Source organism: Nelumbo lutea, chromosome 3, assembly GCF_056320005.1.
Source record: "Nelumbo lutea isolate HS-2025 chromosome 3, American lotus-T2T, whole genome shotgun sequence".
NCBI classification, from domain to species: Eukaryota; Viridiplantae; Streptophyta; class Magnoliopsida; order Proteales; family Nelumbonaceae; genus Nelumbo; species Nelumbo lutea.
In genome coordinates this window covers 1789788-1814290 of record NC_142686.1, presented here as the reverse complement: position 1 = coordinate 1814290, position 24503 = coordinate 1789788, and the positions used below count along the sequence as shown (strand labels likewise).

Sequence of the window (24503 nt, the reverse complement as noted above, 5' to 3'; positions counted from 1 at the left end):
AAAGGAAGAATTACACTCTAGTTTCCTCCTGGATGCTGGCAACAAACTCTTTAGAGGTGCTGCAATCCCCCAGTTTCACTCCTGACCACACAAAAAGATTACTTCTCAGGCTTCCCACACAGTTTATTTTCCAATTTGATGGCAGCAGTTGAAGCCAAAGAAATCGTAGGGATGAGGCTGGTATTGGGAATCAGAATTTGAGAGCTAATGGTGATCTGATATGGGCCTTTAGTGGGTCAATTGGTGTGTGGTAAGATCTCTTAATCCTCTGGTTCAGAATTTACTACAGGAAGCTATACAGTAGAGAAGGGAAGAAAAGATAAAGGGAAGGGAGGAGAAAATTAGGGTAAACTTTCCATGCTCATATCTCCATCAACAGTTTATTTATACTCTTCCTTACATTCGGTTTCTCGTGCCTGCAAGCGCATATACTCTGTAACTAACTGCTGGGTGACATGGCTTTCCTAGTATATACATACTTGATTGGGGGTTTGTAGGCTTCAACTTGATCTGGCTGTGCTGGGCTTGCAATCTGGGCCTGTCTTGCTCAAATCTGCATTCATAACAGCTCCATCCCCCTTATGATCAACCTTGATGTCAAGGTTAAGACGTGGAAAGAGGTTCAGTAAGAAGTTCAGCTTCTTACAAAGTACTAATGCCTGTCGTATCACCTTCCGTCCCTGTCTAATCCAGTGGAACTCAGTAATGAGATGAGGTTCAGTAAGAAGTTCAGCTTCTTCCAATAGCTCAGGGAGTGTTGGTGTGACTGTTAATGGGGAGTCCAATGTATGTCTTGAGGAGAGATACACGAAATATGGGGTGTAGCTTGGAGGAAGAAGGAAGATCCAGCCTGTAAGCCACAGAGCCCACCTTTTCAATCACCTTGAATGGGCCAAAAAAAAATCTTGGTGCTAGCTTCTGGTGAGCCCTCCTTGCTATGGATACCTGTCTATAAGGCTGCAACTTGAGGTAAACCTGGTCTCCCACCAAGAATTCAAGATCCCTATGCTTCCTGTCATATGAGGATTTCATTCTCTGTTGTGATCACTGCAAGTGGCACTTAAGTGACTTTAAAATTTCATCTCGAGCTGTCAAATGGGCATCAATTACGGCCACTGTCACTGATCCCTTTTCATAAGGTAATATTTGTCGTGGGTCCCTGCTGTATAGGATCTTGAATGGAGTAGTGCCGACTGAGGTGTGAAATGAAGTATAGTACCTGTTTTAACATGTGGTGTCCCTGTAAGGGCATTCTTGGTTTTTACCATGATATTTGTTATAAGCTGTCACCCTAAGTACAAATATTAACTTAGGGTGCCACCAGCCATACAGATAATACAGAACATTTTCTTCTTCTCTCTTCCCTCTCTCTTCCTTTTCTTCTCCTTCTTTTCTCTTTTATTTCTGTCGACCTACATGGTATTAGAGCGCTGATCTGATCTGGGCGCAACCTTCTCAGATCGTGTTCTTCATTTGAGATTTTTTTTGATTGAAAGAGGACACGAAGACCTCATTGTGTTCTTCTTCTGGGTGCAACCTTCAGCCCTTGTTTCTTTCTCTCTTCTCTCTTGGTCGCTGTACCAAGAATAAGTCCGTGGTGGCAGATAAATGCAGTAAAGTGCTTTTTTAGATCTGCGGTGGCAACCGAATGCAGTAAGGAGTTTTCTCCTAAGGGTTTTCTATGAACTGTAGGTCGTGGAAGCCAGGTATGTACTGTTACATTCATATCTAAGTGTATGACCACTGTGAATGTCACAGTTTTGAGGTTGTAGGGGCTGGTTGTCTCCTTCTCTTATAAGCTGAAGTGATTCGGCTGAGGTTTATTGACCTACAGTCTGGCTAAAGCTATTTGGAGCCTTTTGTCAAACTACAGAAGTACAAACCTTATATCTCAGATTTCTTTTTGAAAAAAAAAAAAAAAAATCAGCAGTTAAGTGTGAGAAAAAATGGCTACTCAGGATTCAGCAACCTCTAGCATTACTTCCCATCAAGGAAACCTAAACGGGGGAATGGACAGCATGAATTACTCAGGATTCAGCAACCTCTAGCATTACTTCCCATCAAGGAAACCTAAATGGGGGAATGGACAGCATGAATTTCTCTATGTCTATTACCCCCTTTGATGGCCTAAATTATCTGGAATGGTCCAAAGGCATCAAGCTGCACATCACAGCTAGGGGGAAGGCTGGTTACATAAGTGGAAAAATAAAAGAACCAAAGTCCGGGACTGCTGAACATGATCGATGGGATCAAGAAAACAGCATGGTTATGTCATGGTTGTTAGGTTCCATGCTACCTCATGTAAAGAAAATTTTCATATGGGCTGACACAGCTTGTGAAATTTGGGAACAAGCCAAGGCAACCTATTCTGAACAGAGGCACTTCGCCAAAATTGATCAGCTTCAAGCAGAATCATCTACTTGTAAGCAAGGGGACCGTAGCCTATCTACATATTATTCAGCCCTTACATCTGTCTGGAAGGAGCTAGACTATTATCAGACTATTGAGTGGAAGAATGATGAGGATGCACAAGCATACAAAAAACTTGTCTCCCACCAAAGAGTATTTGCATTCTTGCATGGGCTGAATCCTGCTTATGAGCCTCTCCGAGTGCAGATTTTAGGAAGCAAGGAACTTCCTTCAGTTAAGTAAGTATATGCCCTAGTCCAATATGAAGAGAGCAGGAATTCATCAAAATATATATATATATATATGAAGAGAGCAGGAAAAATCTAATGAATGATTCTGAGGGGAGCAACTTGTTGCCCTAGTTGCAAGAGAGGGTAACATAGAATGAAAAAGGGAGAATCAAGGAAAAGTGAGGACAAGGACAAACTGTGACGCACGCACTGTCAAAAGCCTAGACACACTCGAGAAACATGTTGGGAGTTAGTGGGGAAGCTCAAGTGGGCAACCAAGAACCAAGAAACTTAAAAGAAACCTCCTCAGAAGAAATTTACTTCTACAAATCAGGCTGCACAAGATTACCAACCAAATAATTTGGCGATTGGACTTTCCCAAGAGCATCCTAATGGTTATGATCCCAAGGAAGACATCATTAACTTCTTCAGAAATCATTTGGAACTGTATGGTAGGACTCTCAGGCAGATGGATAGGTCGGTTCCTACCCCCTCTACCTCATCTGCTTCTACATTTCATGTGTGTACCTCTGCTCCCGAGTCACCTTGGATCATTGACTCAGGGGCATTGAACCATATGACTAGTAAGTAAAATTTATTTCAGACCTACAATCTTCTCTCTGGAAGGGATAAAGTGAGACTTGTTGATGGGTCTCTGTGGAAAAATAAAGAGGAAGAGAAGAAGAAATGAAGAGGGAGAGAAGAAGAAATACTTCTGTATTGATAATGTGTTGATAAAACATGTTGAGCATACAACTTAAATAAGAAAAGATTAGAGAGACAAACTCCTAGGATCTCTCTCAATTACTCCTAGAATCTCTCTCAATTAGGGATTGATTAAATCTTTCCCTTAATCCTAGGATATGACTTTCCTAATTTCATTCAAATCTAATCTTTCCTAAATTTATTCAAATCTGTAATCAAATCAAATCTGTAATCAATCAAATCAAATCTTTCTAAATTTGCAGCAAATCATATCTTTCTTAATTTGCCGCAAATCATATCTTGCCAACAGTCTCTATCCACTATTGTTGGTCAGGGATCTGTATCCCTTCCTGATGGTCTTGTTTTACCCCATACCCTTCATGTTCCCAAACTTCCTATAAATTTGTTATCAATAAGCAGTATTACTCAATCCTTAAACTATTTTGTAACCTTTTTTCCTCATTCTTGCGTGTCCCAGGCTTGGGGAGGACAATTGGTAAAGGAGATATGGTTGACGGCCTCTACATCTTGGAGAATAAAGCTGGTCCTGCGGCATCAGATCTAGTGAGTCTTACGAGTCAGTCTACAAAAAGTCAGTTGTGGTTGTGGCATAATCGCCTTGGTCATTTGTTCCCTGACTTGTTCAAGTCTGTGTCTATCACTAGTTTACATTATCAAACATGTTAGTTGAGTAAGCATTGTAGAACAAATTTCCATCAAATAATAAAAGATTTTCCATGTTTTTTCTTATATTTAGGGCCCTGTAAATATACCTACTGAGGGTGGATACAAGTATTTTATCAGCTTCATTGATGATTATTCGAGATACACATGGATATATCCTAGGCATCCCAGAGAAGAAGTATCCAAGATTGTGCAAGACTTCCACTACATGATTTTCACTCAATTTCATGTTGAAGTCCAAATTTTCCAATCGGATAATGCGAAGGAATATTTCCATCATGACCTAGCTGAATTTTTCTCCTCTCATGGATCCCTTCATAGAAGCTTGTGTGCTAGAACACCACAATAGAATGGCATTGCCAAAAGGAAGAACAGACATCTTCTTGAAGTTGCCCGCAGTATGATGCTTCACATACATGTTCCAAAACGTTTTTGGGTTGATGTTGTGACAGCCACAGCTTATGTTAAAAATCGTATGCCATCACACTTCTTGCAATACAAGGCTCCACATCAACTTCTTTTCCCTCAATCCCCTTTATTCTCTATTCCCCTACATGTGTTTTGTTCGTGATCTATCTCCAAACCGACGTAAATTGGATCCTAAATCTGTTTTGTGTGTTTTCTTGGGTTATCCTTCTTCCCAAAAGGGATACAAATGCTTCAATCCTGTCACTCATAAATACCTTGTATCGATGGATGTGTCCTTTTTTCAATCTGAATCCTTCTTCCAAGCCTCTCCTCAGGGGGAGAATAGTGTGAAGGGGGAGAAGCAAGCTCCTCAAATTCCTCTTCCCTTTATTCCTAACTCCTCTCCATCCAGTGCCTGCTTGAGTTGCTGTAAGGGACAACTGAATTCAAAGGCTGTGGAGCAACTCGAGAATATACATCCAACACCATCTACTAACGATCTTGATGTCCCAATTGCTCATAGGAAAGGAGTTAGATCATGTACTACTAAGCATCCTATTGCCCAGTTCTTATCCTATGAAAACATTGCCCCCTCATTTCATGCCTTTTTTACTACCATTGATTGTGTTTCCATTCCCAAAAGTGTTGCAAAGGCCTTATCTATACCTGAAAGACAGAGTCAATGAAGGAAGAAATTGGTGCTCTACACAAAAACAACACCTGGGAGTTGGTGAATCTTCCTGAAGGCAAGGAGCCAATGGGGTGCAAATGGGTGTTCACAGTAAAGCACAGAGCAGATGGGTCGGTTGAGAGATATAAGGCCAGGTTAGTTGCAAAAAGGTATACACAGGTATATGGGGTCGATTATGAAGAAACATTTGCCCCAGTTGCTAAAATGAACACTGTTCGGATTATACTATCCTTGCCTATTAACTTTGACTGGGAACTCCACTAACTGGACATCAAAAATGCATTCTTAAAAGGAGATCTGGAAGAAGAAGTTTACATGATTCAGTCTCCTGGGTTTATAGCACAAGGGTGTAAAGGGAAAGTTTGCAAACTTAAAAAATCTTTATATGGTTTGAAACAATCCCCAAGAGCCTGGTTCAGCAGATTTCACTTGGCTCTTCAACCAATTGGGTTCAAGCAAAGCCAATCTAACCATACCCTATTTGTTAAAAGAAACTAGAAGAATGTTGTGGTATTGATTGTCAACGTTGATGGCATTGTGATTACTGGGAATTGGTACTCTAAGATTCAAAAGGTTAAAGAATCCCTTGCTATGTAGTTTGAGGTGAAGGATCTGGGACAGCTAAGTTATTTCCTTAGTATTGAGGTTGCCCGCTCAAAAAAGGGCATCTTCATTTCCCAAAGGAAGTATGTCCTAGATCTCTTGCAGGACACTGGAAAGTTGGGAGCAAAGCCTGTAGATTCCCCTATTGAGGAAAACCATTGGCTTGGTGATTGTACTAGAGAACCAACGACAGATGTCAAAAAGTTTCAAAGGTTGGTAAGAAGACTCCTCTACCTATCAATGACTCGGCCAGATATAGCCTATGTTGTTGGTGTTCTTAGTCAATTTATGCATGCACCAACATCCTCCCATTTAGAGGCAACTTAGAGAGAGTACTCAGACATCTAAAGAAATATCCAGGAACTAGATTACTTTTCAAGAAACATGGTCATATGAAAGTGGAAGTCTACACAAATGCAGATTGGGCTGGAGTAGTTGATGATAGAAAATCAACTAGCAGATAATTGTACTTTTGTTGGTGGAAACTTGGTCACTTGGAGAAGCAAAAAACAAAGTGTAGTGGCAAGATCTAGTGCTGAGGCTGATTATAGGGCCATGGCACATGGAGTTGCTGAAGGCTGCCATTAATACTGCAGCCCAATCCAGTTCTTCATGACAGGACCAAGCATATTGAAGTTGATAAGCATTTCATAAGGGAAAAACTTGAAAAGGGGGAAGTTTGTACTCCTTACATCAGCTCCAAGTCACAATTAGTTGATGTCCTGACAAAGGGTCTTCACTAATTGCAACATAATGAATTGTGTGACAAGTTGGGCATGATTGACATATATGCTCCAACTTGAGGGGGAGTGTTGTAACATGTGGCGACCCTGTAAGGGCATTTTTGGTTTTTTCCATGATATTTGTTATAAGTTGTCACCCTAAGTATAAATATTAACTTAGGGCAGCACCAGCCTTACATATAATACAGAACATTTCCTTCTTCTCTCTTCCCTCCCTCTTCCTTCTCTTCTCCTTCTTTTCTCTTTTATTTTTGTCGATCTATAGTACCAATACTCGGCCCAGGGGAAACAATGGCCCCACTGGTTGCCCGTGACAGTGGCTGAAAGGCCTCTATGAACTAGTGGTGTGCAACAACTTAACTCCAAGAGTTTGGAAATAAACTTCCCAGAATCGGCTCATAAACAAGGGGTCCCGGTCTGTTAGTATGGTCACTTGGGGAACCATGGAGCTTGGCAACTTCTTGAACATAATCTTTGGCAACCACAGATGCATTGTAGGGGTGTGGTAAAGCTATGAAGTGTGCATATTTATTTAATCAATCAACTACAACCAACACCACTGATTTCCCAGCTGATTTGGGTAGTCTTGATATGAAGTCCATAGAAACATCATCCCACACTTTCTCTAGGATTGGTAGGGGTTGTAAGAGCCCGACAGGTTTTTAGGTGTTGTACTTCTTTTGCGGACAGACTTGGCAACGTGCTATGTGCTCATATATCATTCCTCTTCATACCCTTCCAGTAGTAATGTTGGGTGAGATGCTTGTAAGTATGTAATATCCCAGAGTGGTCCCCCAGAGTTGAGTCATGGAAAAGCTTGAGCAATTCCAAGTGATAGCCCGATCTTCTGGATATGACCAACTGCCCCTTATAAAACAGAGAGGTACCCACTACAGTATCCAGAATATTGTCCTGGGTCCACTGCCCACTGATCTCTAATGTGGATCAATTTTGGGTCTTGTTCGGCTTCGAAATTGAGGTTCTCTAGCAGTGGACACAGCATGCTGGAGACCCCCAAGGAGAAGAATTTTTCTTCTCGCGATAGTGTGTCCACTGCTGCATTAGACGGGCTCAGCTTGTGCTCAATTTTGAAATCATACCCAAGTATTTTAGAGGCCCACTGTTGCTGCTTGGGGCCCCAAACCCGCTGTTCAAGTAAGTGTTTGATCCTTCGATGATCTGTCCAGACTGTGAAAGTGCTGCCCAGCAAGTATGCACAACATTTGTGTACTTGCTAACACAACGACCATCAGTTCTTTCTCATAGGTGGACTTCAACTGTGCTTGAGAAGAAAGGGCCTTGCTAAAGAAGGTAAGAATTGACCCTGTTTCATAAGAACAGCCCCAAAGTCGTGGCCTGAAGCATCAGTTTCGACAATGAATTCCTTAGAGAAATCCAGTAAGGCTAATGTGGGTGGAGACGAAACAGCCTGGAAAGCTTGTTTGGCTTGAACATCCCATTCAAAAGAATTCTTCTTAAGTAGCCTGGTCAAGGGTGCTGCCAGTTCCCCATAACCTTTAATAAAACACTGGTAATAACCAGTTAAGCCCAGGAAATGATGCAAGTCCTGGCTTTTGGGCCAAGCCCACTTCATCACACACTCCACCTTCTCTGGGTCAGTCTGAACCGTCCTACCTGAAATGATGTGGCCCAAATATTGGACCTGGGTTTGCCCAAAAGAACACTTCTGCATCTTGGCAAATAATTGGTGCTGACATAGGATATCTAATGTTTTGCACTGATGCTCCATGTGAGAAGTCCAATCCAGGCTGTAAACTAAGATGTCATCATACTACCCGTCTGCAACCCTGAAAGCAATCTTGTGAATGTCTGTCTAATGAACATCTGGTGGTACCCAGATTGCAGGTCCAGCTTCGAGAAAAAGCAGGCCTGACCTAATTCATCGAATAGCTCTTCAATTAGTGGGATTGGGAACCGATCCTTAACAGTGATTCAGTTCAGGGCCCAATAGTCAATGCAAAACCTCCATGAACTGTCCTTTTTTTACTAATAAAACTGGGGAAGAGTAGGCACTGCTGTTGGGTTGGATGAATCCCCTCTTTAGCAATTCCTAGACCATTTTTCAATTTCCCCCCTTTGGAAATATGGGTTCCTGTAGGACATAATGTTGGTTGGAGGGGCCCCAGGTAACATTTCAATTCGATGGTCATGGACTCAGGATGGAGGTAAGGAGGTGGGCTCTTGAAATATATTTGAGTAGGTTTGTAAAAGACCATCTAGTTGGGCCTGGTCATGGCTATTCATGGCAGTCCCCAGTAGTGAAGTCAAGTTGAGCCCACTAGTCATGAGGCACAGGTACATGAAGGTCGGGCTTCCCATATAGCTACTAGCCTTGGCCATGGACTTAAGAGAGTGCTCTACAATGTCTTGGATATTGAGCCCAACAATTCTGCCCCTGTGTCCTCCTATATTGAAGTCCATGGTGAGTTTCTTCCGATCGCAAAGTACTGGACCGAGTTGTTGCAGCCATTGTTCCCCCAACACTACATTGGCCCTAGCAAACTCCAGTGGATACAAGTCTACCACAAAGGGATGCCCCTGGAGCTTTAGTCCCACCAATTTACAAATACTTTTCACACTGCAGACGGCCCCATTGGCTACATTAACATTGAAAGGACTGATTAGCTGAATATCCAGGCCAAATTGTTTGGCAAGTAGGGTTATGACGAAGTTAAGGGAACTTACACTGTCAATTAGGACAGATATCCAACACCCTTCAATAGGTCCATGACCTGCATGGCATAGTTGTCAAGGCGATGCCTAGGCGACAAGGCGCCCTTTGCGGCTCGCCTTGCCAAATCACCAAGCAGTTTTGTACTATGTATTATAAAATACTTGTTTATTCCTTATTTTTTGACATTATAATTATAAAATAGGCACTATTAAACTAAAATATTCATTTTGTGTTTATATACTAATTTTTTTTTATTATTTTCTTGTTTGCTAGGGTTTAATCAATACAAACATTGCCAAATGCTGTATTGAATCCTCAAAGACTTTAAAACCTGAACAATAAGGAAGAACTTATTTACTACTACTACTATAACAAAAATAAGGGTTCAGCCCCTATATTTTTTTATTTTTCTTTTCCTTCTCATTAATATGCTGATTTTCTATACTTTAACATGAACTCTATACTTTTCTTAGGAAAATTATGAATAATTATTATGGAAATATGGTTATGGTACCTCGGGAACTACCCTAGGATCTATGTTTTCTACATAGAAAAATCCATCGCCTAGGCGACTAGGTGACAAGGCACCCCCTTGTCGCCTAGCCTCACCATGGTGCCTTGAGAACTATACTGCATGGTTTGTGGGGAGCCAATTCCAGCTAAGTCTTAGAGTGATATGGAAAAGTATTCTGCCCCTTGGACTTGGGTAGGTGGGTCATTTGCCCAAATGTCAACCAGCTCTGTTGGTTCCTCGTCCATGTCATCTACTTCAAGTAAATAAATGTGTTGGGCCATGCATTGGTGGCCCGGGACGAATTACTTGTCACAATTATAACAAAGGCCTTTTTCATGCCTTGCTTGCATTTCCATCCAGGTTAACCTCTTATAAGGCAGAGTGGGAGGCTCATTAGGCCCAACAGATTTGGTTACCACAGGGTCCGGTCTACGGGGTGGTGTGTTGAGTATTGGGCCCAGTGGCCCATTGGGTTAGCTTATCTTATTTAGTTAAATGAGATGCTCCTCTTAGAGCTTAGTGAGGCCAATGGTGATAGTCAATGAGTGGGGAAGCAGGACCTTCACCTCCATCCTGATATCTTCTCTCAAGCCTCCTATGAAGCACCCAATGAGAACCTTCTCTAGCCATCCATTCACCTAGGTAGACAATTTTTCAAACTCAACTTGGTATTCCCAAATGGTCCCTATTTGTTCCACTCGTGATAGGGACTCATTCAAGTCCTCATAACCAGAGGGGCCAAACCTCACACCCAAGGCCTATATGAAGCCAAGCCAAGTGATTTGGGCATGAGTTTTACAGTACCATTGATACCACATGATCGCCTCCCCATCCAAATGGATGGAAGCTATTGAGACCCTTTGGTTGGCCAATGTTTCATGGTATTTAAAAAACTTCTCAGCTCAATAGATCCAGGGAATAGGGTCCTCACCTATGTAAATCGGGAAGCTTGGGTGTCCGTCCGAAGATTCCATTCCCTTTCCTTGCACTTCCACCGACCGACAATGCTACAAAATCACCATCCTTGTTCGTCTGCCCTCCATAGACACCACCATAGCCAAATTTCATAAAGATTAATTTTGATGGGTGTAGTGTACTAGCATAGGAGGCATTTCCAAAGATGAAAGAGGGTCCACCCTAGCCTTATCCTAAGACCCTACAGGCCATGATAATTCAACAAGGGCAGAAGCAAAGGGTAGTTAGACTGGCAAGATCCCTTGGGTTTGGCAATTTGATTGTTCAAGGTGATTCTAAAGTAATACTGGGCTGGCAGGAACAATAGCCTGTGTACATGGAAGTTTAGAATAATTACGAGGGAAGTAAAAAGCTTGTGGAAGGACATTATCAAGGGATTTCAGAGGGTGCCTAGAGCAGCCAACAACACGGCAGACACTTTAGCAATGCAGGGGGTGAACAGACAGCAGCTCTTTTAGATACAAATAGACGTGTTAATGTAACTATAAACCATTAAGAAAGTTTTTATGTGGTTCAGGCAGCATACATGGCCTGTGTTGGAGTACTCGGCATTGTTTTGTATATAGCCTTTCTTTTCTTACACTCAAATGCTCAATAAAATTTAATATGTTATCCATCAATACTCTCCACTATAAATTCTCCATATCTCACTTTCAAAACATCAGAACAGAACCTGCATCATAACCCTGATAACCCCCATACAATGACCTAAATCCACCCACAACTTTCTAATCGGAACTTCATCTGTACTGTCATTAGATTCTGTAACTCTACCCTTTTGCTATCCCTGTTATACCGGATAACCATGATCTAGTATATAAATTTTCAAAGAACAAAAGAAGATTACAAGGAAGTATAACAGAAATAGAGAAAGAAAAAACTCAAAATCAGGGGCAACAAGAAAACCAGAAGCATCCAACACATCAGAGGCAGGGGGTGCCCAGAGCAGAGAAATAAAGAAAGAAATCGAAATACAACCTAAAATGCCAACCTAGAACCAATTGAATATAGGCAAGTACACACACAGAAAGGAGTAGAGGCCTCCATCAGGAGATAACTTGCCAAGAATACCACACTATATCCACATCAAATAGAGGTCAAACCAACTCATGACACACTCATCAATTGAACATAAAAAATATCCCAGGAAAAGAGAAATCAACAGTCCCCACCAAAAGCAACAAGAGAACACTAGGCACTGATTTTCAGGAAGAAAAAGAAGAAACAGGCACTTTTTTATTAAACTTCTTGATGAAACACACACTCCAGAATAATAAGAATATAAATGAAATATAAGGAAAACATACGTGTACTTTCGACATCCTTTACAAAACTTCAAGCTTCTCTCTCTTAATGATTCGGCATTTTCCTCCAGGCATTGAATCTGTTTCATCAAAGAAGATAAATCGGTAAACTAATGCTACTTAAAACTCATAAATCCAAAAGGGGGATGGGGAATTATCATAGTCACAGAAGTGGGCAGATATATCACAATAAATGCAATTTTGACAATTCCTACAATACAAATACACCTCACCAAAAAGTAAAGAAGTGCTTATCAAATCCAACATTGATTTTTTATTTGACCACCTTGTCTTTTTTAAAGCAAATTAAGCCTTCATATGGCCCAAAAAAGAAGATATTTCTCAATGCAATTGTTATGTGATGATACAGCAGGGCAAATGACAAAACACATTATGAGACAAAAGATGGCAAGGTAACAAGTCTTGCTGCGTCTGCACTCTGCACTTATGCAGACTGCAGTGGCCCGAAGTCTGCTCATGCAGAGGATTTAAATCTCAGTTTCACATCACATTTTGACATGGGTCAAAATGGGGGGAAATCCAAGGTTTTGGAAGGACTTTGTAATGAATCCAAAATTCCGGTGAAACTCTTCTTTTTTCTTTTGAGAAAAGGTTAACCTTCATTGCAGAAAAAAAAGGTTGTACATAAGGGGATTTTTTTTAGAAAAGTTTACCAAAATTCATTAAAATAAAAAGGAGTACATGAGAGGATGTACAAAGCAGGGGAGGACCCCAAAGATTACAAAGGAGGAATCCTATCACTATAGATTTTCTAAGCAAGCACCCAATTTAGCTAAGCCATTTGCAATAGGATTAAGTTCCCTCAGGATCCAAAACTGGTTTGCATTTCAACTGTCTAGGGAATCCCTTACTTCTGCCAAATAATGGCTTAACCTCCAAGGACCCCCTTCCTTGTCCCTTAACCATTTGATGGTATTTGCTGAGTCCCCTGCGATGGAAAGGTTCTGAATACCCAGACTTTTAGCTATTCTGATTCCAGTGAGAGCAAACAACACTTCAGCCTTAGTTGAGTCAGTGAAACCAATGGTCCACTGTAAACCCAGAAAATGTTACCTCTTTCATCCCTTAAGATACCTCCAATTCCAGCTAACCCTGGATTGCCTGCAGCACCTCCATCAAAATGTAACATCATCCCTCCTTCACTGAGTAAAGCCGGATGTCTTAAGGAAGGCTGACCTGTTACCTCAATAATGATGGAAGGAGAAAGAGCTCTTCTGTAGGAGTGGAAACAACTTGCCCATGTCTGAATATGTGCCTTTAGCACCACCTTTGAAAAACAGGATGAAGAGGAATTATAGGAGAATGAGGTGAAGGAGGAGGAGGAACAGAAATATTGGAGGTAGGTCCAGTGGGAGAAGTGGACACCTCATGAGAGGACTCGAGAGGAATGGGAAGAGGAACAGCTAGAGACATAGCAAAGGGTTCTTCAGATTTCTCCCCCTCAGGAGAAATACTTAAGAAATGAGTCAACTCAGCAAATGTGACATCCCGAGATGCAAAGCGGGTGCCAATAACTGGATCAAAACAGCAATATCCCTTCTATGTGGAGGCATATCCCAGAAAAACACATTTACGAGCCTTAGGTTCAAATTTGTGCCTTTGATGGCTGTGAACATGCACATAGAAAGTGCACCCAAAAACACGAAGAGGAAGAGAAAATATCCTCATCCGGGAAGAGAAGGCTAAAGGGGGTTTTGAAGTTAAGAAAACGGGAGGGCATTCGGTTGATCAAAAAGGTAGCAGTAAGAACACCATCTCCCCAAAATTTAATAGGAACATGGGATGCAAACAAGAGGGATCTGCTAACTTCAACCACATGTCGGTTCTTCCTTTCTGCCACTCCGTTCTGTTGTGGAGTGTAGGAACAAGAACTTTGAAGAATAACCCAAAAATTTTCAAGATAGGCAGAGAGGGTTTTCTCAAAATACTCATTAGCATTATCAGAACGGAATATTTTGATTCGAGTGTTAAACTGGGTGAGGATGAGTTCATGAAAATTTTGCACAATAGCTGGTACTTCATCCCTGGATTTCATGAGATAAATCCAAGTGTAATGAGAGTAGTCATCAATAAAAAGGATAAAGTACCTGTAACCCCCCATAGTTGGCAAATGATATGGCCCCCACAAATCAGAGTGAACAATATGAAAAGGATAAATAAATCTTTTATTGCTTACTGAATAAGAATGTCTACAATGCTTTGCCAGTTCACACGACTCACAATGAAGACTCGATAAAGACACTCCCTTAAACATATCTGAAAACTTTCGGTTTGCCAATAGACTGACAAGACTGACTCTAAGGCAACTCCATGAGGTGGTCCAAAAGCTCTATCTGGTGTGTCCAGCAAGTATATTCCATTCGCCTCATGTCCATTTCCAATCATCCCCTGAGATTGGAGGTCCTTAAAAACACAATGAATAGGAAAAAAGGTTATGCTACAATTCATGGATTTAGTTAAGCTGCTAACAGATAAAAGGTTTGTATTAAGTTTAGGGACATGAAGGACAGAGGATAAATAAAGGGTGTCAGAGGTCTTTATATCCCCTTTACCAAAAATGGGAGCAAGAGACCCATCAACAAGGGATATTTTCTCTTTACCAGAGAGAAGGTGGTATGAGCAAAAGAGATTAGACAGCTTGGTCATATGGTCTGATGTATCGGAATTAATAATCCAAGGGATTTTATGATTACCTGAAACTAAAGCATGATTTGCAGAAGCACGAATACCTAAGTGAGCAAATGTAAATGATGATGATGTGTTGCTGGAAGAATGAGATGAAGAAACAGTAGCTTCCAAGTGATTTAGCAGCCTCCCATACTTTTCAAAATCCGCTTTCATTGCTGCCAACTGCTCAATGGTTGATTTTTCTTCACTCTCCTTATTTCCTCCTTCGGGTACTATAGCAACATTAGTTGTCTTAGGCTTTCCTACCTGACTGCCCTTCTTAGAACTGTTGTTATTCTTAAACCTATCAGGATGAAGCTTCCAGCAAGTGTCCTTTGTATGCCTCAGTTTCTTGCAATATTCACATATTTGTTCCTTTTTCTCAGTAGGACCCTTTGGCTTTATTCCAGCATGTGCAAAGTATTCTTTAGGTGGACTCTGTAACTGAACCCGCCGCTTACTCTCCTCACTGCTTATCAAAGCGTATGCCTGGGAAAGAGTAACCTCATCTTTGGCCAAGATATTTTGCCTAATGATGTCAAACTCAGGGTTAAGTCCACTAAGAAATTCAAACACCCTATTTCTCTCCACCAGCTTCCTATACATTGAAGCATCATTCTTACTCTCCCATACAATTGTCTCCATAACATCAATTTCTTGCCATAGGGATTTCAATATAGAATAGTAGATTGCTACACTCTTCTCCCCTTGTCTTAAGTTCTTCACGTCACTTTTCAACTTCTGTGAATAGGTCTTAGTAACATTGTCCCATATCTCCTTAGCCGAAGACATCCAGAGATAATGCTGACTTATATGAGGTTGCATAGAGTTAACCAACCATCCAATGACTGTATGGTTCTCCTACATCCATTTCTCAAATTCAGGGTCTGTCTCTTCAGGTTTCACTTTACTACCTGTGAGATACCCGAGTTTTCGTCTACTACAAACATAAATTCTTATAGACTAAGCCCAAGCAAGATAATTTGTCCCATCTAGATTGATTGTGGTCACACCAGTAAAAACGGAATCTAGCGAGCCAAGGTCGAAAACTGGTACTTGCTTGAACAAAGAACCAGAAATTTGGTCTATATAAACTTACTTGAAGGCAAACCAAAATACAGATGCTTGAAAACTAGGGTTTTACTCCGTCCGACTATTAGGGAGGAAGAGAGAAGATGCAGTCGCTCCTACCAGAGCTTCCCAATCTCTTCCAAACCTGAACCGCCCTCCTTTAGGAGTCAAAAGACATCTCCCAAGCATAGAGCACCACACCCAAAGCTTCACCTTTACCTGTACCTTCGAAAATCTCTAGTCGGCTAGGGTTTTGGGCAGCAACAAAACAGCACCACTTCTTGGCAATATCCAGCCAGATTTAAACTCTCCAAACCCTCTACCAACTAGGCCAAAGATCCTCTGAGCTATAGAGAACCTATCACTCCATACACTCTCTTAATCTAAGGGTGTATGGGAAAAGAGGAAGAAGAAAAGAAGGAAGAAAGAAACCTGCTCTATCCTCAAAAATAGGTGTAAACTTGAAAAATTAGAGAGAAAAAGGAGGAAGAAAAGTAAGAGCAATAGTACAAGATAAGAAGATGGAGAAAAGAGGAGGAAGAAGAAGAAGAAAGGTTTGAATGATCCTTTTTACTAAAATTATTGTTAAAATAATTACAAGTATGCCCTTAAGTGGGCGGCCAGCTAGGCAGTAACATAAAGAGATCAAACAAAAATAAATAACAAGCCCATTAAGAGAGGCCCATTAGCTAACAGGAAAATAGATAAAATATTACAAGAGAAGATACTAGGACCCATTCGGCCTAGTCTCTTTACAGTTTCTAAAGAAAGAAAGAAAAGCTTCTGTAATCTCCTCAGAATTCTCCACTTCCCTTTAGTCCACTTTCAACATAGAGTTGAGATTTTTCCTGCGTCTTCCCGAAGAATAGACATGGAAGAATCTGGAGCTATTATCTTCCTTCCTTCAGCCATCTCCTTCCTCAAATCAGTTCTTCTTTCTCTTCCTGATTCTTCTAGAGAGCCATTTTGTTCCTTCGTATCTAAAACTCCCAGCTCAGAAATAATAAGCCTTTTTTCCTCCTCAAGGGCTTTGAACTCCTCTTTTCCCCACACCTTTAACTTCCTTTTTATGAACTTTAGCTTCTGTAACAGCCTGAAACCAGCCCAGCCCTCCACATTACATTCCTCCCACCAACCAGCTACATTTTTGGTGAAGTCCTTGTGTAAGGCCCATAATTTTTCCAGTCTAAAAGAGGGCTTTCTTTATAAGGTCAATAAAGTGTTCAGCACTAAGGGCCAATGATCAGATGTGCACCGAGGGCGTAGTTCCTGGAATAGATTGGAAAATCTATCCACCCAATCTTGAGAAAGAAGGAATCTATCTAGTCTGCAGCTGATGTTGTTTCCTTGCATGTTTGACCAGGTGAACAGACCATTCTTAAGGGGAAGATCACACAAGTGTCTGGAAATGAAATTTGAAAAGTTTCTCATACTTCTGTTTGACACTCTGCCCCTTGAGTGCTCATGACTGTACCTTATGACGTTGAAATCTCCTGCAAGACAAGGGGATGTATAACAAAACCGAGCAAGAGAAAAAGTCAAAAAGAGACCCTCCTCTGATTTACAATGGCATTGAGGAGTCACTATGCAAAAAAAAAACCCTCCCCGCCCCTGATTTGGCCAAACAATCCAACTCTCTAGGAGTCCATCTAAAGTGACAGACAAAAATAGACTTAATTTCCACAATTTTGTTAAAAAAGCAATTGAATCTCCAAAGACCTTCCTTAAAGTTTTTCATCCAGCTGATTACATTTTTGGAATCACCTTCTCCCTACCTCAGCGAGGTTAAGAGCCACACTGATCTCAAACCCACCAACAAGGCACAGAGTTCAGATTCCACCGCATCTGCCACATCAATTGGCCCACTAAAAGCCCAGATCAGATTCCCATTAGAGTTAATAATTCGACCCCCGATACCAACTTGTCCCCTATGATCCAATGAAGCTAAACAGCTGCCATCAAACTGGAGTATAAACTCCACTGGGGGTCTAGGAGAAAGGCTGTTTTGACAAAGGGTGCCATACAAGAAGAATTCAGTGAAAATCAATTCATTTTAGTCATTCTTGAAACTGGAACAGAATATTGGAATTCCAAAGATTCTGACAAAACTTTAATCCTTGCCTCATACATGCTCTGCAATGCCAGGTAGTGGTCCACAAACTTTCTTTCATGTGCTTTCAGCAATTAGCTTTGAATCTTTAGACACAACAGGATTTCCTCATGGTTCCCTAACACATAAAGCTACAATAACCAAATATGATCACAAAATTATTAGCAACTTTGCATTTCCATGCTTGGTCTGATGGCAAAATCTTGGGCTGATACCAGCTATCTGGAGTCTTGGGAGGGGTGGATTAAACAGGACCTAAACTCTGGTATTTTTTCCTTCATACTAAAACCTGCATTCTGGCACCTGTCAGCCAAGAGTTTACCAATTACTATTGTAACAAGCAATCACTCCATTCTACCATCCCATCGGCACCCTTTTACAAAACATGTACATTACAAACAGTATACTTCAAAGAGGAGTCAAGATAACTGACACCAGAAGGCGACATTGATTTCTTAAAATATAGAAGGCGCTAGATTCATAAAATGTGGCTTCTGCTGCTGAAACCTCTCACCAACCAACTTCCAGCAATAGCTGAAAGGTCTCCAAAAAACATCATTCATAACAAAGGGTGGTAGAATGAACTTGCACCTTTAGTATAACTCAGAATGCAAATAGAATATGTGAAATTGATACTTCGGCATATCCACATAACAAATATCCATCTCTAACTCCCAGCCACTTGAAATCAAGTCATCAACAATTATAATCTTGTCCAGTACTGTGGAAGAGAATGGGCACCAACTAATGTCTGTGGCCCCAACTCATATAGAGATAGAAATCTTTTCTAGGAGGAAATGTCGAGGAATTTAGTTTCAAAAGCATTGCCTAGAGTTACATCAGATCATTGTCCCCTATGCATTGAAAAAGAAGCCCCACTGGGGGGGACCTACACCTTTCCGTTTTGAAATTATGTGGTTTGAGGATCTATTCTTTAAGGAAAGGTTAAATACTTAGTGGGAAGAAATCAAAGTCCAAGGGAGAAAGAAAATAGGGAGATTTTGTAAAAAGTTAAAAAATCTGAGAAAAAAAAAGATTTGGAATAAAGAGAATTTTGGAAGAGTTGAAGAAATCAAAATGGTAATTTCATCTAGGATTGAAAAACTAGGCAGAAAAAGAGGCTCTAAGAATATTGCCTGAGGAGGAAAGGAAGGAAAGATGGAAAAAGAAGGTAGAATTGGAGAAGGTTCTAAGAAAAGAGGAAATTTGTTGGAGATAGAAATCAAGGAACAAATGGCTGGTGGAAGGAGATGGTAATACTAATTTCTTTCACCCATTAGCAAATGGAAAAATAAAGAAAAATACCATTCATAGTGTGGTGGTTGATGGTCAAGAGATAAGAGAGAGCCATGAAATAGTGAGGACCTTTGTGAATCATTTTAAATCAATCTACTCAGATGCAGAAGGGAGCATTCCAATACTTCCAGAGTTGAATTGGAAAAGAATTTCATATGAGCAAGCACAGGAGTTGGTAGAAAGATTTTCAATGGAAGAAACAATGGAAGCAATCTTTGCAATGGAGTGTTGGGATTTTTCTAAAGCCCCTAACCCAAATGGTTTTTCTATGGCTATCTATTAAGAGTGTTGGGATTTCCTCAAATTTGAGATTTTGGATGTCATTAATGTTTTACTTTAAAGGGGAAATTCCTATTGGAGAAATGCCACCTTTATACCTTTAATCCACAAAAGGAAAGAGGCATTATCTCCAAAGGATTTAAGGCCTGTAAGCTTGATAGGAAAGTCTTTACAAGACCATATCAAAGGTTTTAGCTTTAAAGATTAAGTACACACCGCCATCTGTCACTTCACCGTTTCAAGGGGCTTTGTAGAAGGAAGTCAAGTTGTGGACCAAATCCTAATATCAAATGAATGTGTTGTTGAAAAAACAAAAAGTAGAGTGAAAGGATTGGTATGCAAATTGGATCTAGAAAAGGCCTATGGTTTAGTTGACTAGAATTTTTTGTTAAACGCTCAGTCCATTATTCAATTCTTATAAATGAGGTAGCAAAAGATTTCTTCTCAGCTAAGAGAGGAATTAGATGGGGAGACCCTTTATCCCATTTTCTATTCACCCTTGTGGCATAAGTGTTGAGTGGTAAGATTGTGGCTGTAGATGCATAAGGTCTCATTAAGGGGTGGAGAAATGGTAGGAATCAAGTTGTTGTTTCACACCTCTAATTTGTTGTTGATACAATCTTGTTTCGTGAGGACATTGATTTAGAGATGGTGAGAAATTTGAAGTTATTGATTGACAACTTTGTGGGCTTGTCAAGGTTGAGGATAAATTACAATAAAAGTGGAATTATTGGGATTAACCAAGAAGAGGGGGAACATTCAAGTTTTGTAGAGGTGTTGGGTTGTGAGGTGAGAAGCTGGCCTATAATCTACCGAGGACTACCTTTGGGGGCAAGCCGAGAGCTGATGGTTTTTAAAAGTCGGTGTTAGAGAGATTTGCTAAAAAACTAGCTTTGTGGAAAAGAAACTATATCTCCTTGGGAGGAAGAATAACCCTAATTAGATCCACCCTAGCACAGTGTTTTAAAAGCACAAGGGGCAATTTGTGCCGGAGGCGCGCACCTTTTTGAAGCCAGAAAATAAAAATAAAAATAAAAATAAAAATTGCTAAAATAAAAATTGTCAGAAAATTCAAAAAATACTAAACATAATATTAATAAAAATATAAATTTAAATTTTAAAATAAATGTTTTAAAAAACCAATTATCTAAAATTAAAATATATAAATATAACATGTAAAGTGTATTCAAATGAAAATTTAAAAATAAAATCAAACATATAAAGCATTTTCAAGAATGTAAAACCCACAATATCTTTTTTTCCTCCATTGCATTACTTCAAGTAGCTAATGTGATGTAAAACATATTGCATTCCTTATTCTACAAGCCACCTTTGTACCACACCCCTCGAGGCAAGCCCAAACAAGTTCCATGTCAGGGTCTTAAATTCTTAACTCTCACATAAAAAATAATGACTTTATAGCTTAATTGCCTTTTAAGAAGATATTTTATTAGAATGAATGAATGAACATTAGCAAATACGAGTGCACCTGATGCGCCTCAGCCCAGATGTGTGCCTTTTTAAAATTTTATGCTTTTCCTATTAGTAGAAAAGCTTTGATAGCTGTTTTGATATAAACTTTATGAAAAGAATAAAGAAGAAAGAAGAAAGAAGGGAAAAGTTTCTGCTAAAAAATTAAAGAAGAAGAAATAGAAAAGAATGAGAGGAAGCCAAAAAGAATCAATTCTGCCACCCCCTTCCTTTTATTTATATACTCATTAAAAGAATGTACAAGTACAAGTATGCCCTTAGTAGGTCGGCAACTTGTAAGAAGCTAAAAAGAACCACTTAACATGACATAAACTAATGGACCTAAGGCCCAATAACTTAACAATAACTTCTAACTGAATTATGTAAATAAAAAATAAATAAAGTCAGCCCAATAACTCAACACTCCCCCTCAAGTTGGGAATAAAAGTCACACATTCCCAACCTGCATAGGTCATGCTCCAGCTTGTTTCTTGCAACACTTTTTGTACGAACATCAACAAACTGCAAATCAGACGCAACATATGGCAAGCAAACTTCCCCTGAAGTCACCCTTTCTCTTATAAAATGTCTTTCCACTTCAATGTGCTTTGTCCTATCATGCTGAACTGGGTTGTGGGCAATGTTAATTGTTGTTTTATTGTCACAATATAGCATCATAGGTTCTTTTGCCTCAATCCCAATCTCTCCTAACAAGGAATGGATCCAGAGGAGCTCTAAACACCATGTTCCATGGCTTTGTATTCAGCTTCTGCACATGACCTTGCCACAACTGTTTGTTTCTTACTCTTCCATGAAACTAAATTACCTCCAACAAGAGTGCAAACTCCTGATGTAGATCTCCTGTCATCTAGACACCCTGCCCAACCAACATCGGTGTAAGCCTCTGGCTTCAATTGTTCATGGTCAGCAAACAATATGCCTCTACCTAGGTGTCCCTTCAAATAAGAAAGTATCATGTCAATAGCCCCCCAATGCTGAACACATGGGGCATGGTGGGATTGACTCACCACACTCACTACATAAGAGATGTTCGGTCGTGGCATACATAAGTATAGCAACCACCCCACTAATCTCTGATATCTCCCAACATCCTTCACTAGTTCACCTTCTAAAGCATTTATCCTGTGGTTCTTTTCAATAGGTGTACTAGTTGCCTTTGCCCCAAGTTTCCCTATCTCCTATAGTAAATCTAGAACATACTTCCTCTATGAGATGAAGATTCCATGCTTTGATCTTGCCACCTCAATGCCATAAAAGTACCTTAGCTCCCCAAAATCCTTAATTTTAAACTCTTTGTGCAAATTCTTCTTCAAGGTATCAATCTCACTCAGATCATTTCCCGTAACTACAATGTCATCCACATACACCATCAAAACTGACACCAGAGACCCCCTCCTCCTCACAAACAAAGTATGATTGGATTGAGTCTGAGTATAGCCAAAAACAACCAAGGCTCATCTAAACCTGTCAAGCTAAGCTCTAGGTGATTGTTTCAAACCATATAGAGACTTCTTCAACTTGCATGCCTTTTCCTTTTCCACATCATTGTAGAAACCAGTTGGAAGATCCATATACACCTCTTCTTGCAAATCCCCATTGAGAAAAGCATTTTTCACATCAAGTTGGAAGAGTGGCCAAGAGTATGTAGCTAAAAGTGAGAGAAGAATCCAAACTAAGCTCATCTTTTCCACTGATGCAAAGGTTTCAAAGTAATCTATGGCATAAGTTTGAGTATACCCTTTTGCAACCAGCCTTGCCTTATACCTTTCTATACTCCCATCCGCCTTGTATTTCACTGTATAAATCCATCTGCATCCAATTGTCTCCTTACCTTCTGGTAGATCTCCCACGTTTGATTCTTAATCAAAGCTTTCATTTCCTCCTACATAACTGTCTTCCACTTAGGTTTGGAGAGAGCCTCAGTAACACCCTTGGGTATAAACACAGAGTCGAGAGAGGAAATGAAGGCCCGGTAGGAAGGAGATAGTCTTCGGGTAGATCTCCCACGTTTGATTCTTAATCAAAACTTTCATTTCCTCCTGCATAGTATCTTCCACTAAGGTTTGGAGAGAGCCTCAGTAACACCCTTGGGTATAGACACGAAGTCGAGAGAGGAAAGAAAGGCCCGGTAGGAAGGAGATAGTCCGTTGTAGGAGAGATAGTGTGAGATACAATGAGCAGCACACTTTCTCTTCCCTTTTCTAAGTGCAATAGGAAGGTCAAGTTTATCGGCAATGGGGTTAGTAGTATCAATAGGAACTAAATCATCAGAAGAAGCAAGGAGCATACCTGAATCAGTGTCAGTCGCACCTGGAGTCTCCGAGGAGTTGATAAGAAGTGATGTGGGTTCTTCACTTGTGGAATCAACCTCTATGTGCTGTCATAGACACTGTCGTGTAAAACACTGAGAAACAGGACACAAGCAAGATGGTAAAGTAGGTGAAATAGGAGGGTTGGACACTGGAGTGGACAAAGGGGTTGGAACCAGAAGTGGTATAGATTGCTCACTTCCTTCCCCAAAACACTCTCCCTGAGAAGATCCCCCTAGGAAGAAAGGTGTGGACTCGAAAAAGGTGACATCCACAGTAACATACCGACTCCCAGAGACTGGGTCATAGCAATAATACCCCTTATGGTTTCCTGCATACCCAAGGAAGACACACTTCTTTGCCTTAGGGTTTAGTTTCAAGCGGTGAGGACCAAGAACATGGACAAAGCATACAAAACCAAACACCCTTAGAGGAATATGGAACATCCCCCCCTCAGGAAAAAGAAGGTTGAACAGGGTGCTATATCAAGAATACGAGAAGGCACCCGACTAATCAAGAAAATCGTTGTAAGAATTGCATCACCCCAAAACCAAACTGGAACAGTAGAGGTCATCATCATGCTTCTTGCAACTTCCACAATGTTTTGTTCTTCCTTTTTGCTACACCATTCTGTGGTAGAGTGTATGAGCAGCTGCTACTCCATGCTCTGATAGGTATGATGCTAGGTTTTTTTTCAAAATATTCCTTGGCATTGTCTGACGTAAACACTTTCACTCATACCCCAAACTGCGTTAGCACCATCTGATGAAACTGTTGAACCATGGCATCTCATCACGGGATCTCATCAAATATAGCCAAGAATATCGAGAATAATCATCCATCGACAGAAGGAAATATCAATAGCCATCCGTAGAGGGAATGTGATATGGCCCCCACACATCAGTATGAACAATATCAAAAGCAAAAGAACTTCTTTTATTACTAGCTTTAAAGGAATGTCTACATGTTTTCCAAGTTAACAACCTTCACACTCTAAACTGGATAAATTTATAGACTCAAACAACTTCAAAAACAAGAAACGCAAAGTAAAAGACAAATGCCCTAACCGATTATGCCAAAGCATAATCTGACCCACTAACTCTAACTCAATACCCCTGCTAACATGATGACTCTGATAACTAGGAAGTGCATCAATAAGGTAGATTCCATTCACCCCACGACCACTCCCAATCGTCCTCTTTGATTCGAGATCCTACAAAACACAATGAACAGGAAAGAAAATCACTGAACAATTCAGATTCTTTGTCAAACTACTAATAGATAAAAGGTTAAGACTC

General features: G+C 40.4%; 1 protein-coding gene across 4 annotated transcripts in view; it reads right to left on the bottom strand.

Moving 5' to 3' along the window:
* LOC148862331 (ADP-ribosylation factor GTPase-activating protein AGD3-like) overlaps nucleotides 1–24503 on the bottom strand; it is a 117537-nt gene that overhangs the window by 74049 nt on the left and 18985 nt on the right. For all 4 annotated transcript variants that reach the window (XM_088978522.1, XM_088978523.1, XM_088978521.1 and 1 more), the window contains exon 2: nucleotides 11965–12041. In XM_088978522.1, coding sequence (XP_088834648.1) covers nucleotides 11965–12041 — 77 coding nt within the window. The remainder of the gene's footprint in view (nucleotides 1–11964; nucleotides 12042–24503) is intronic.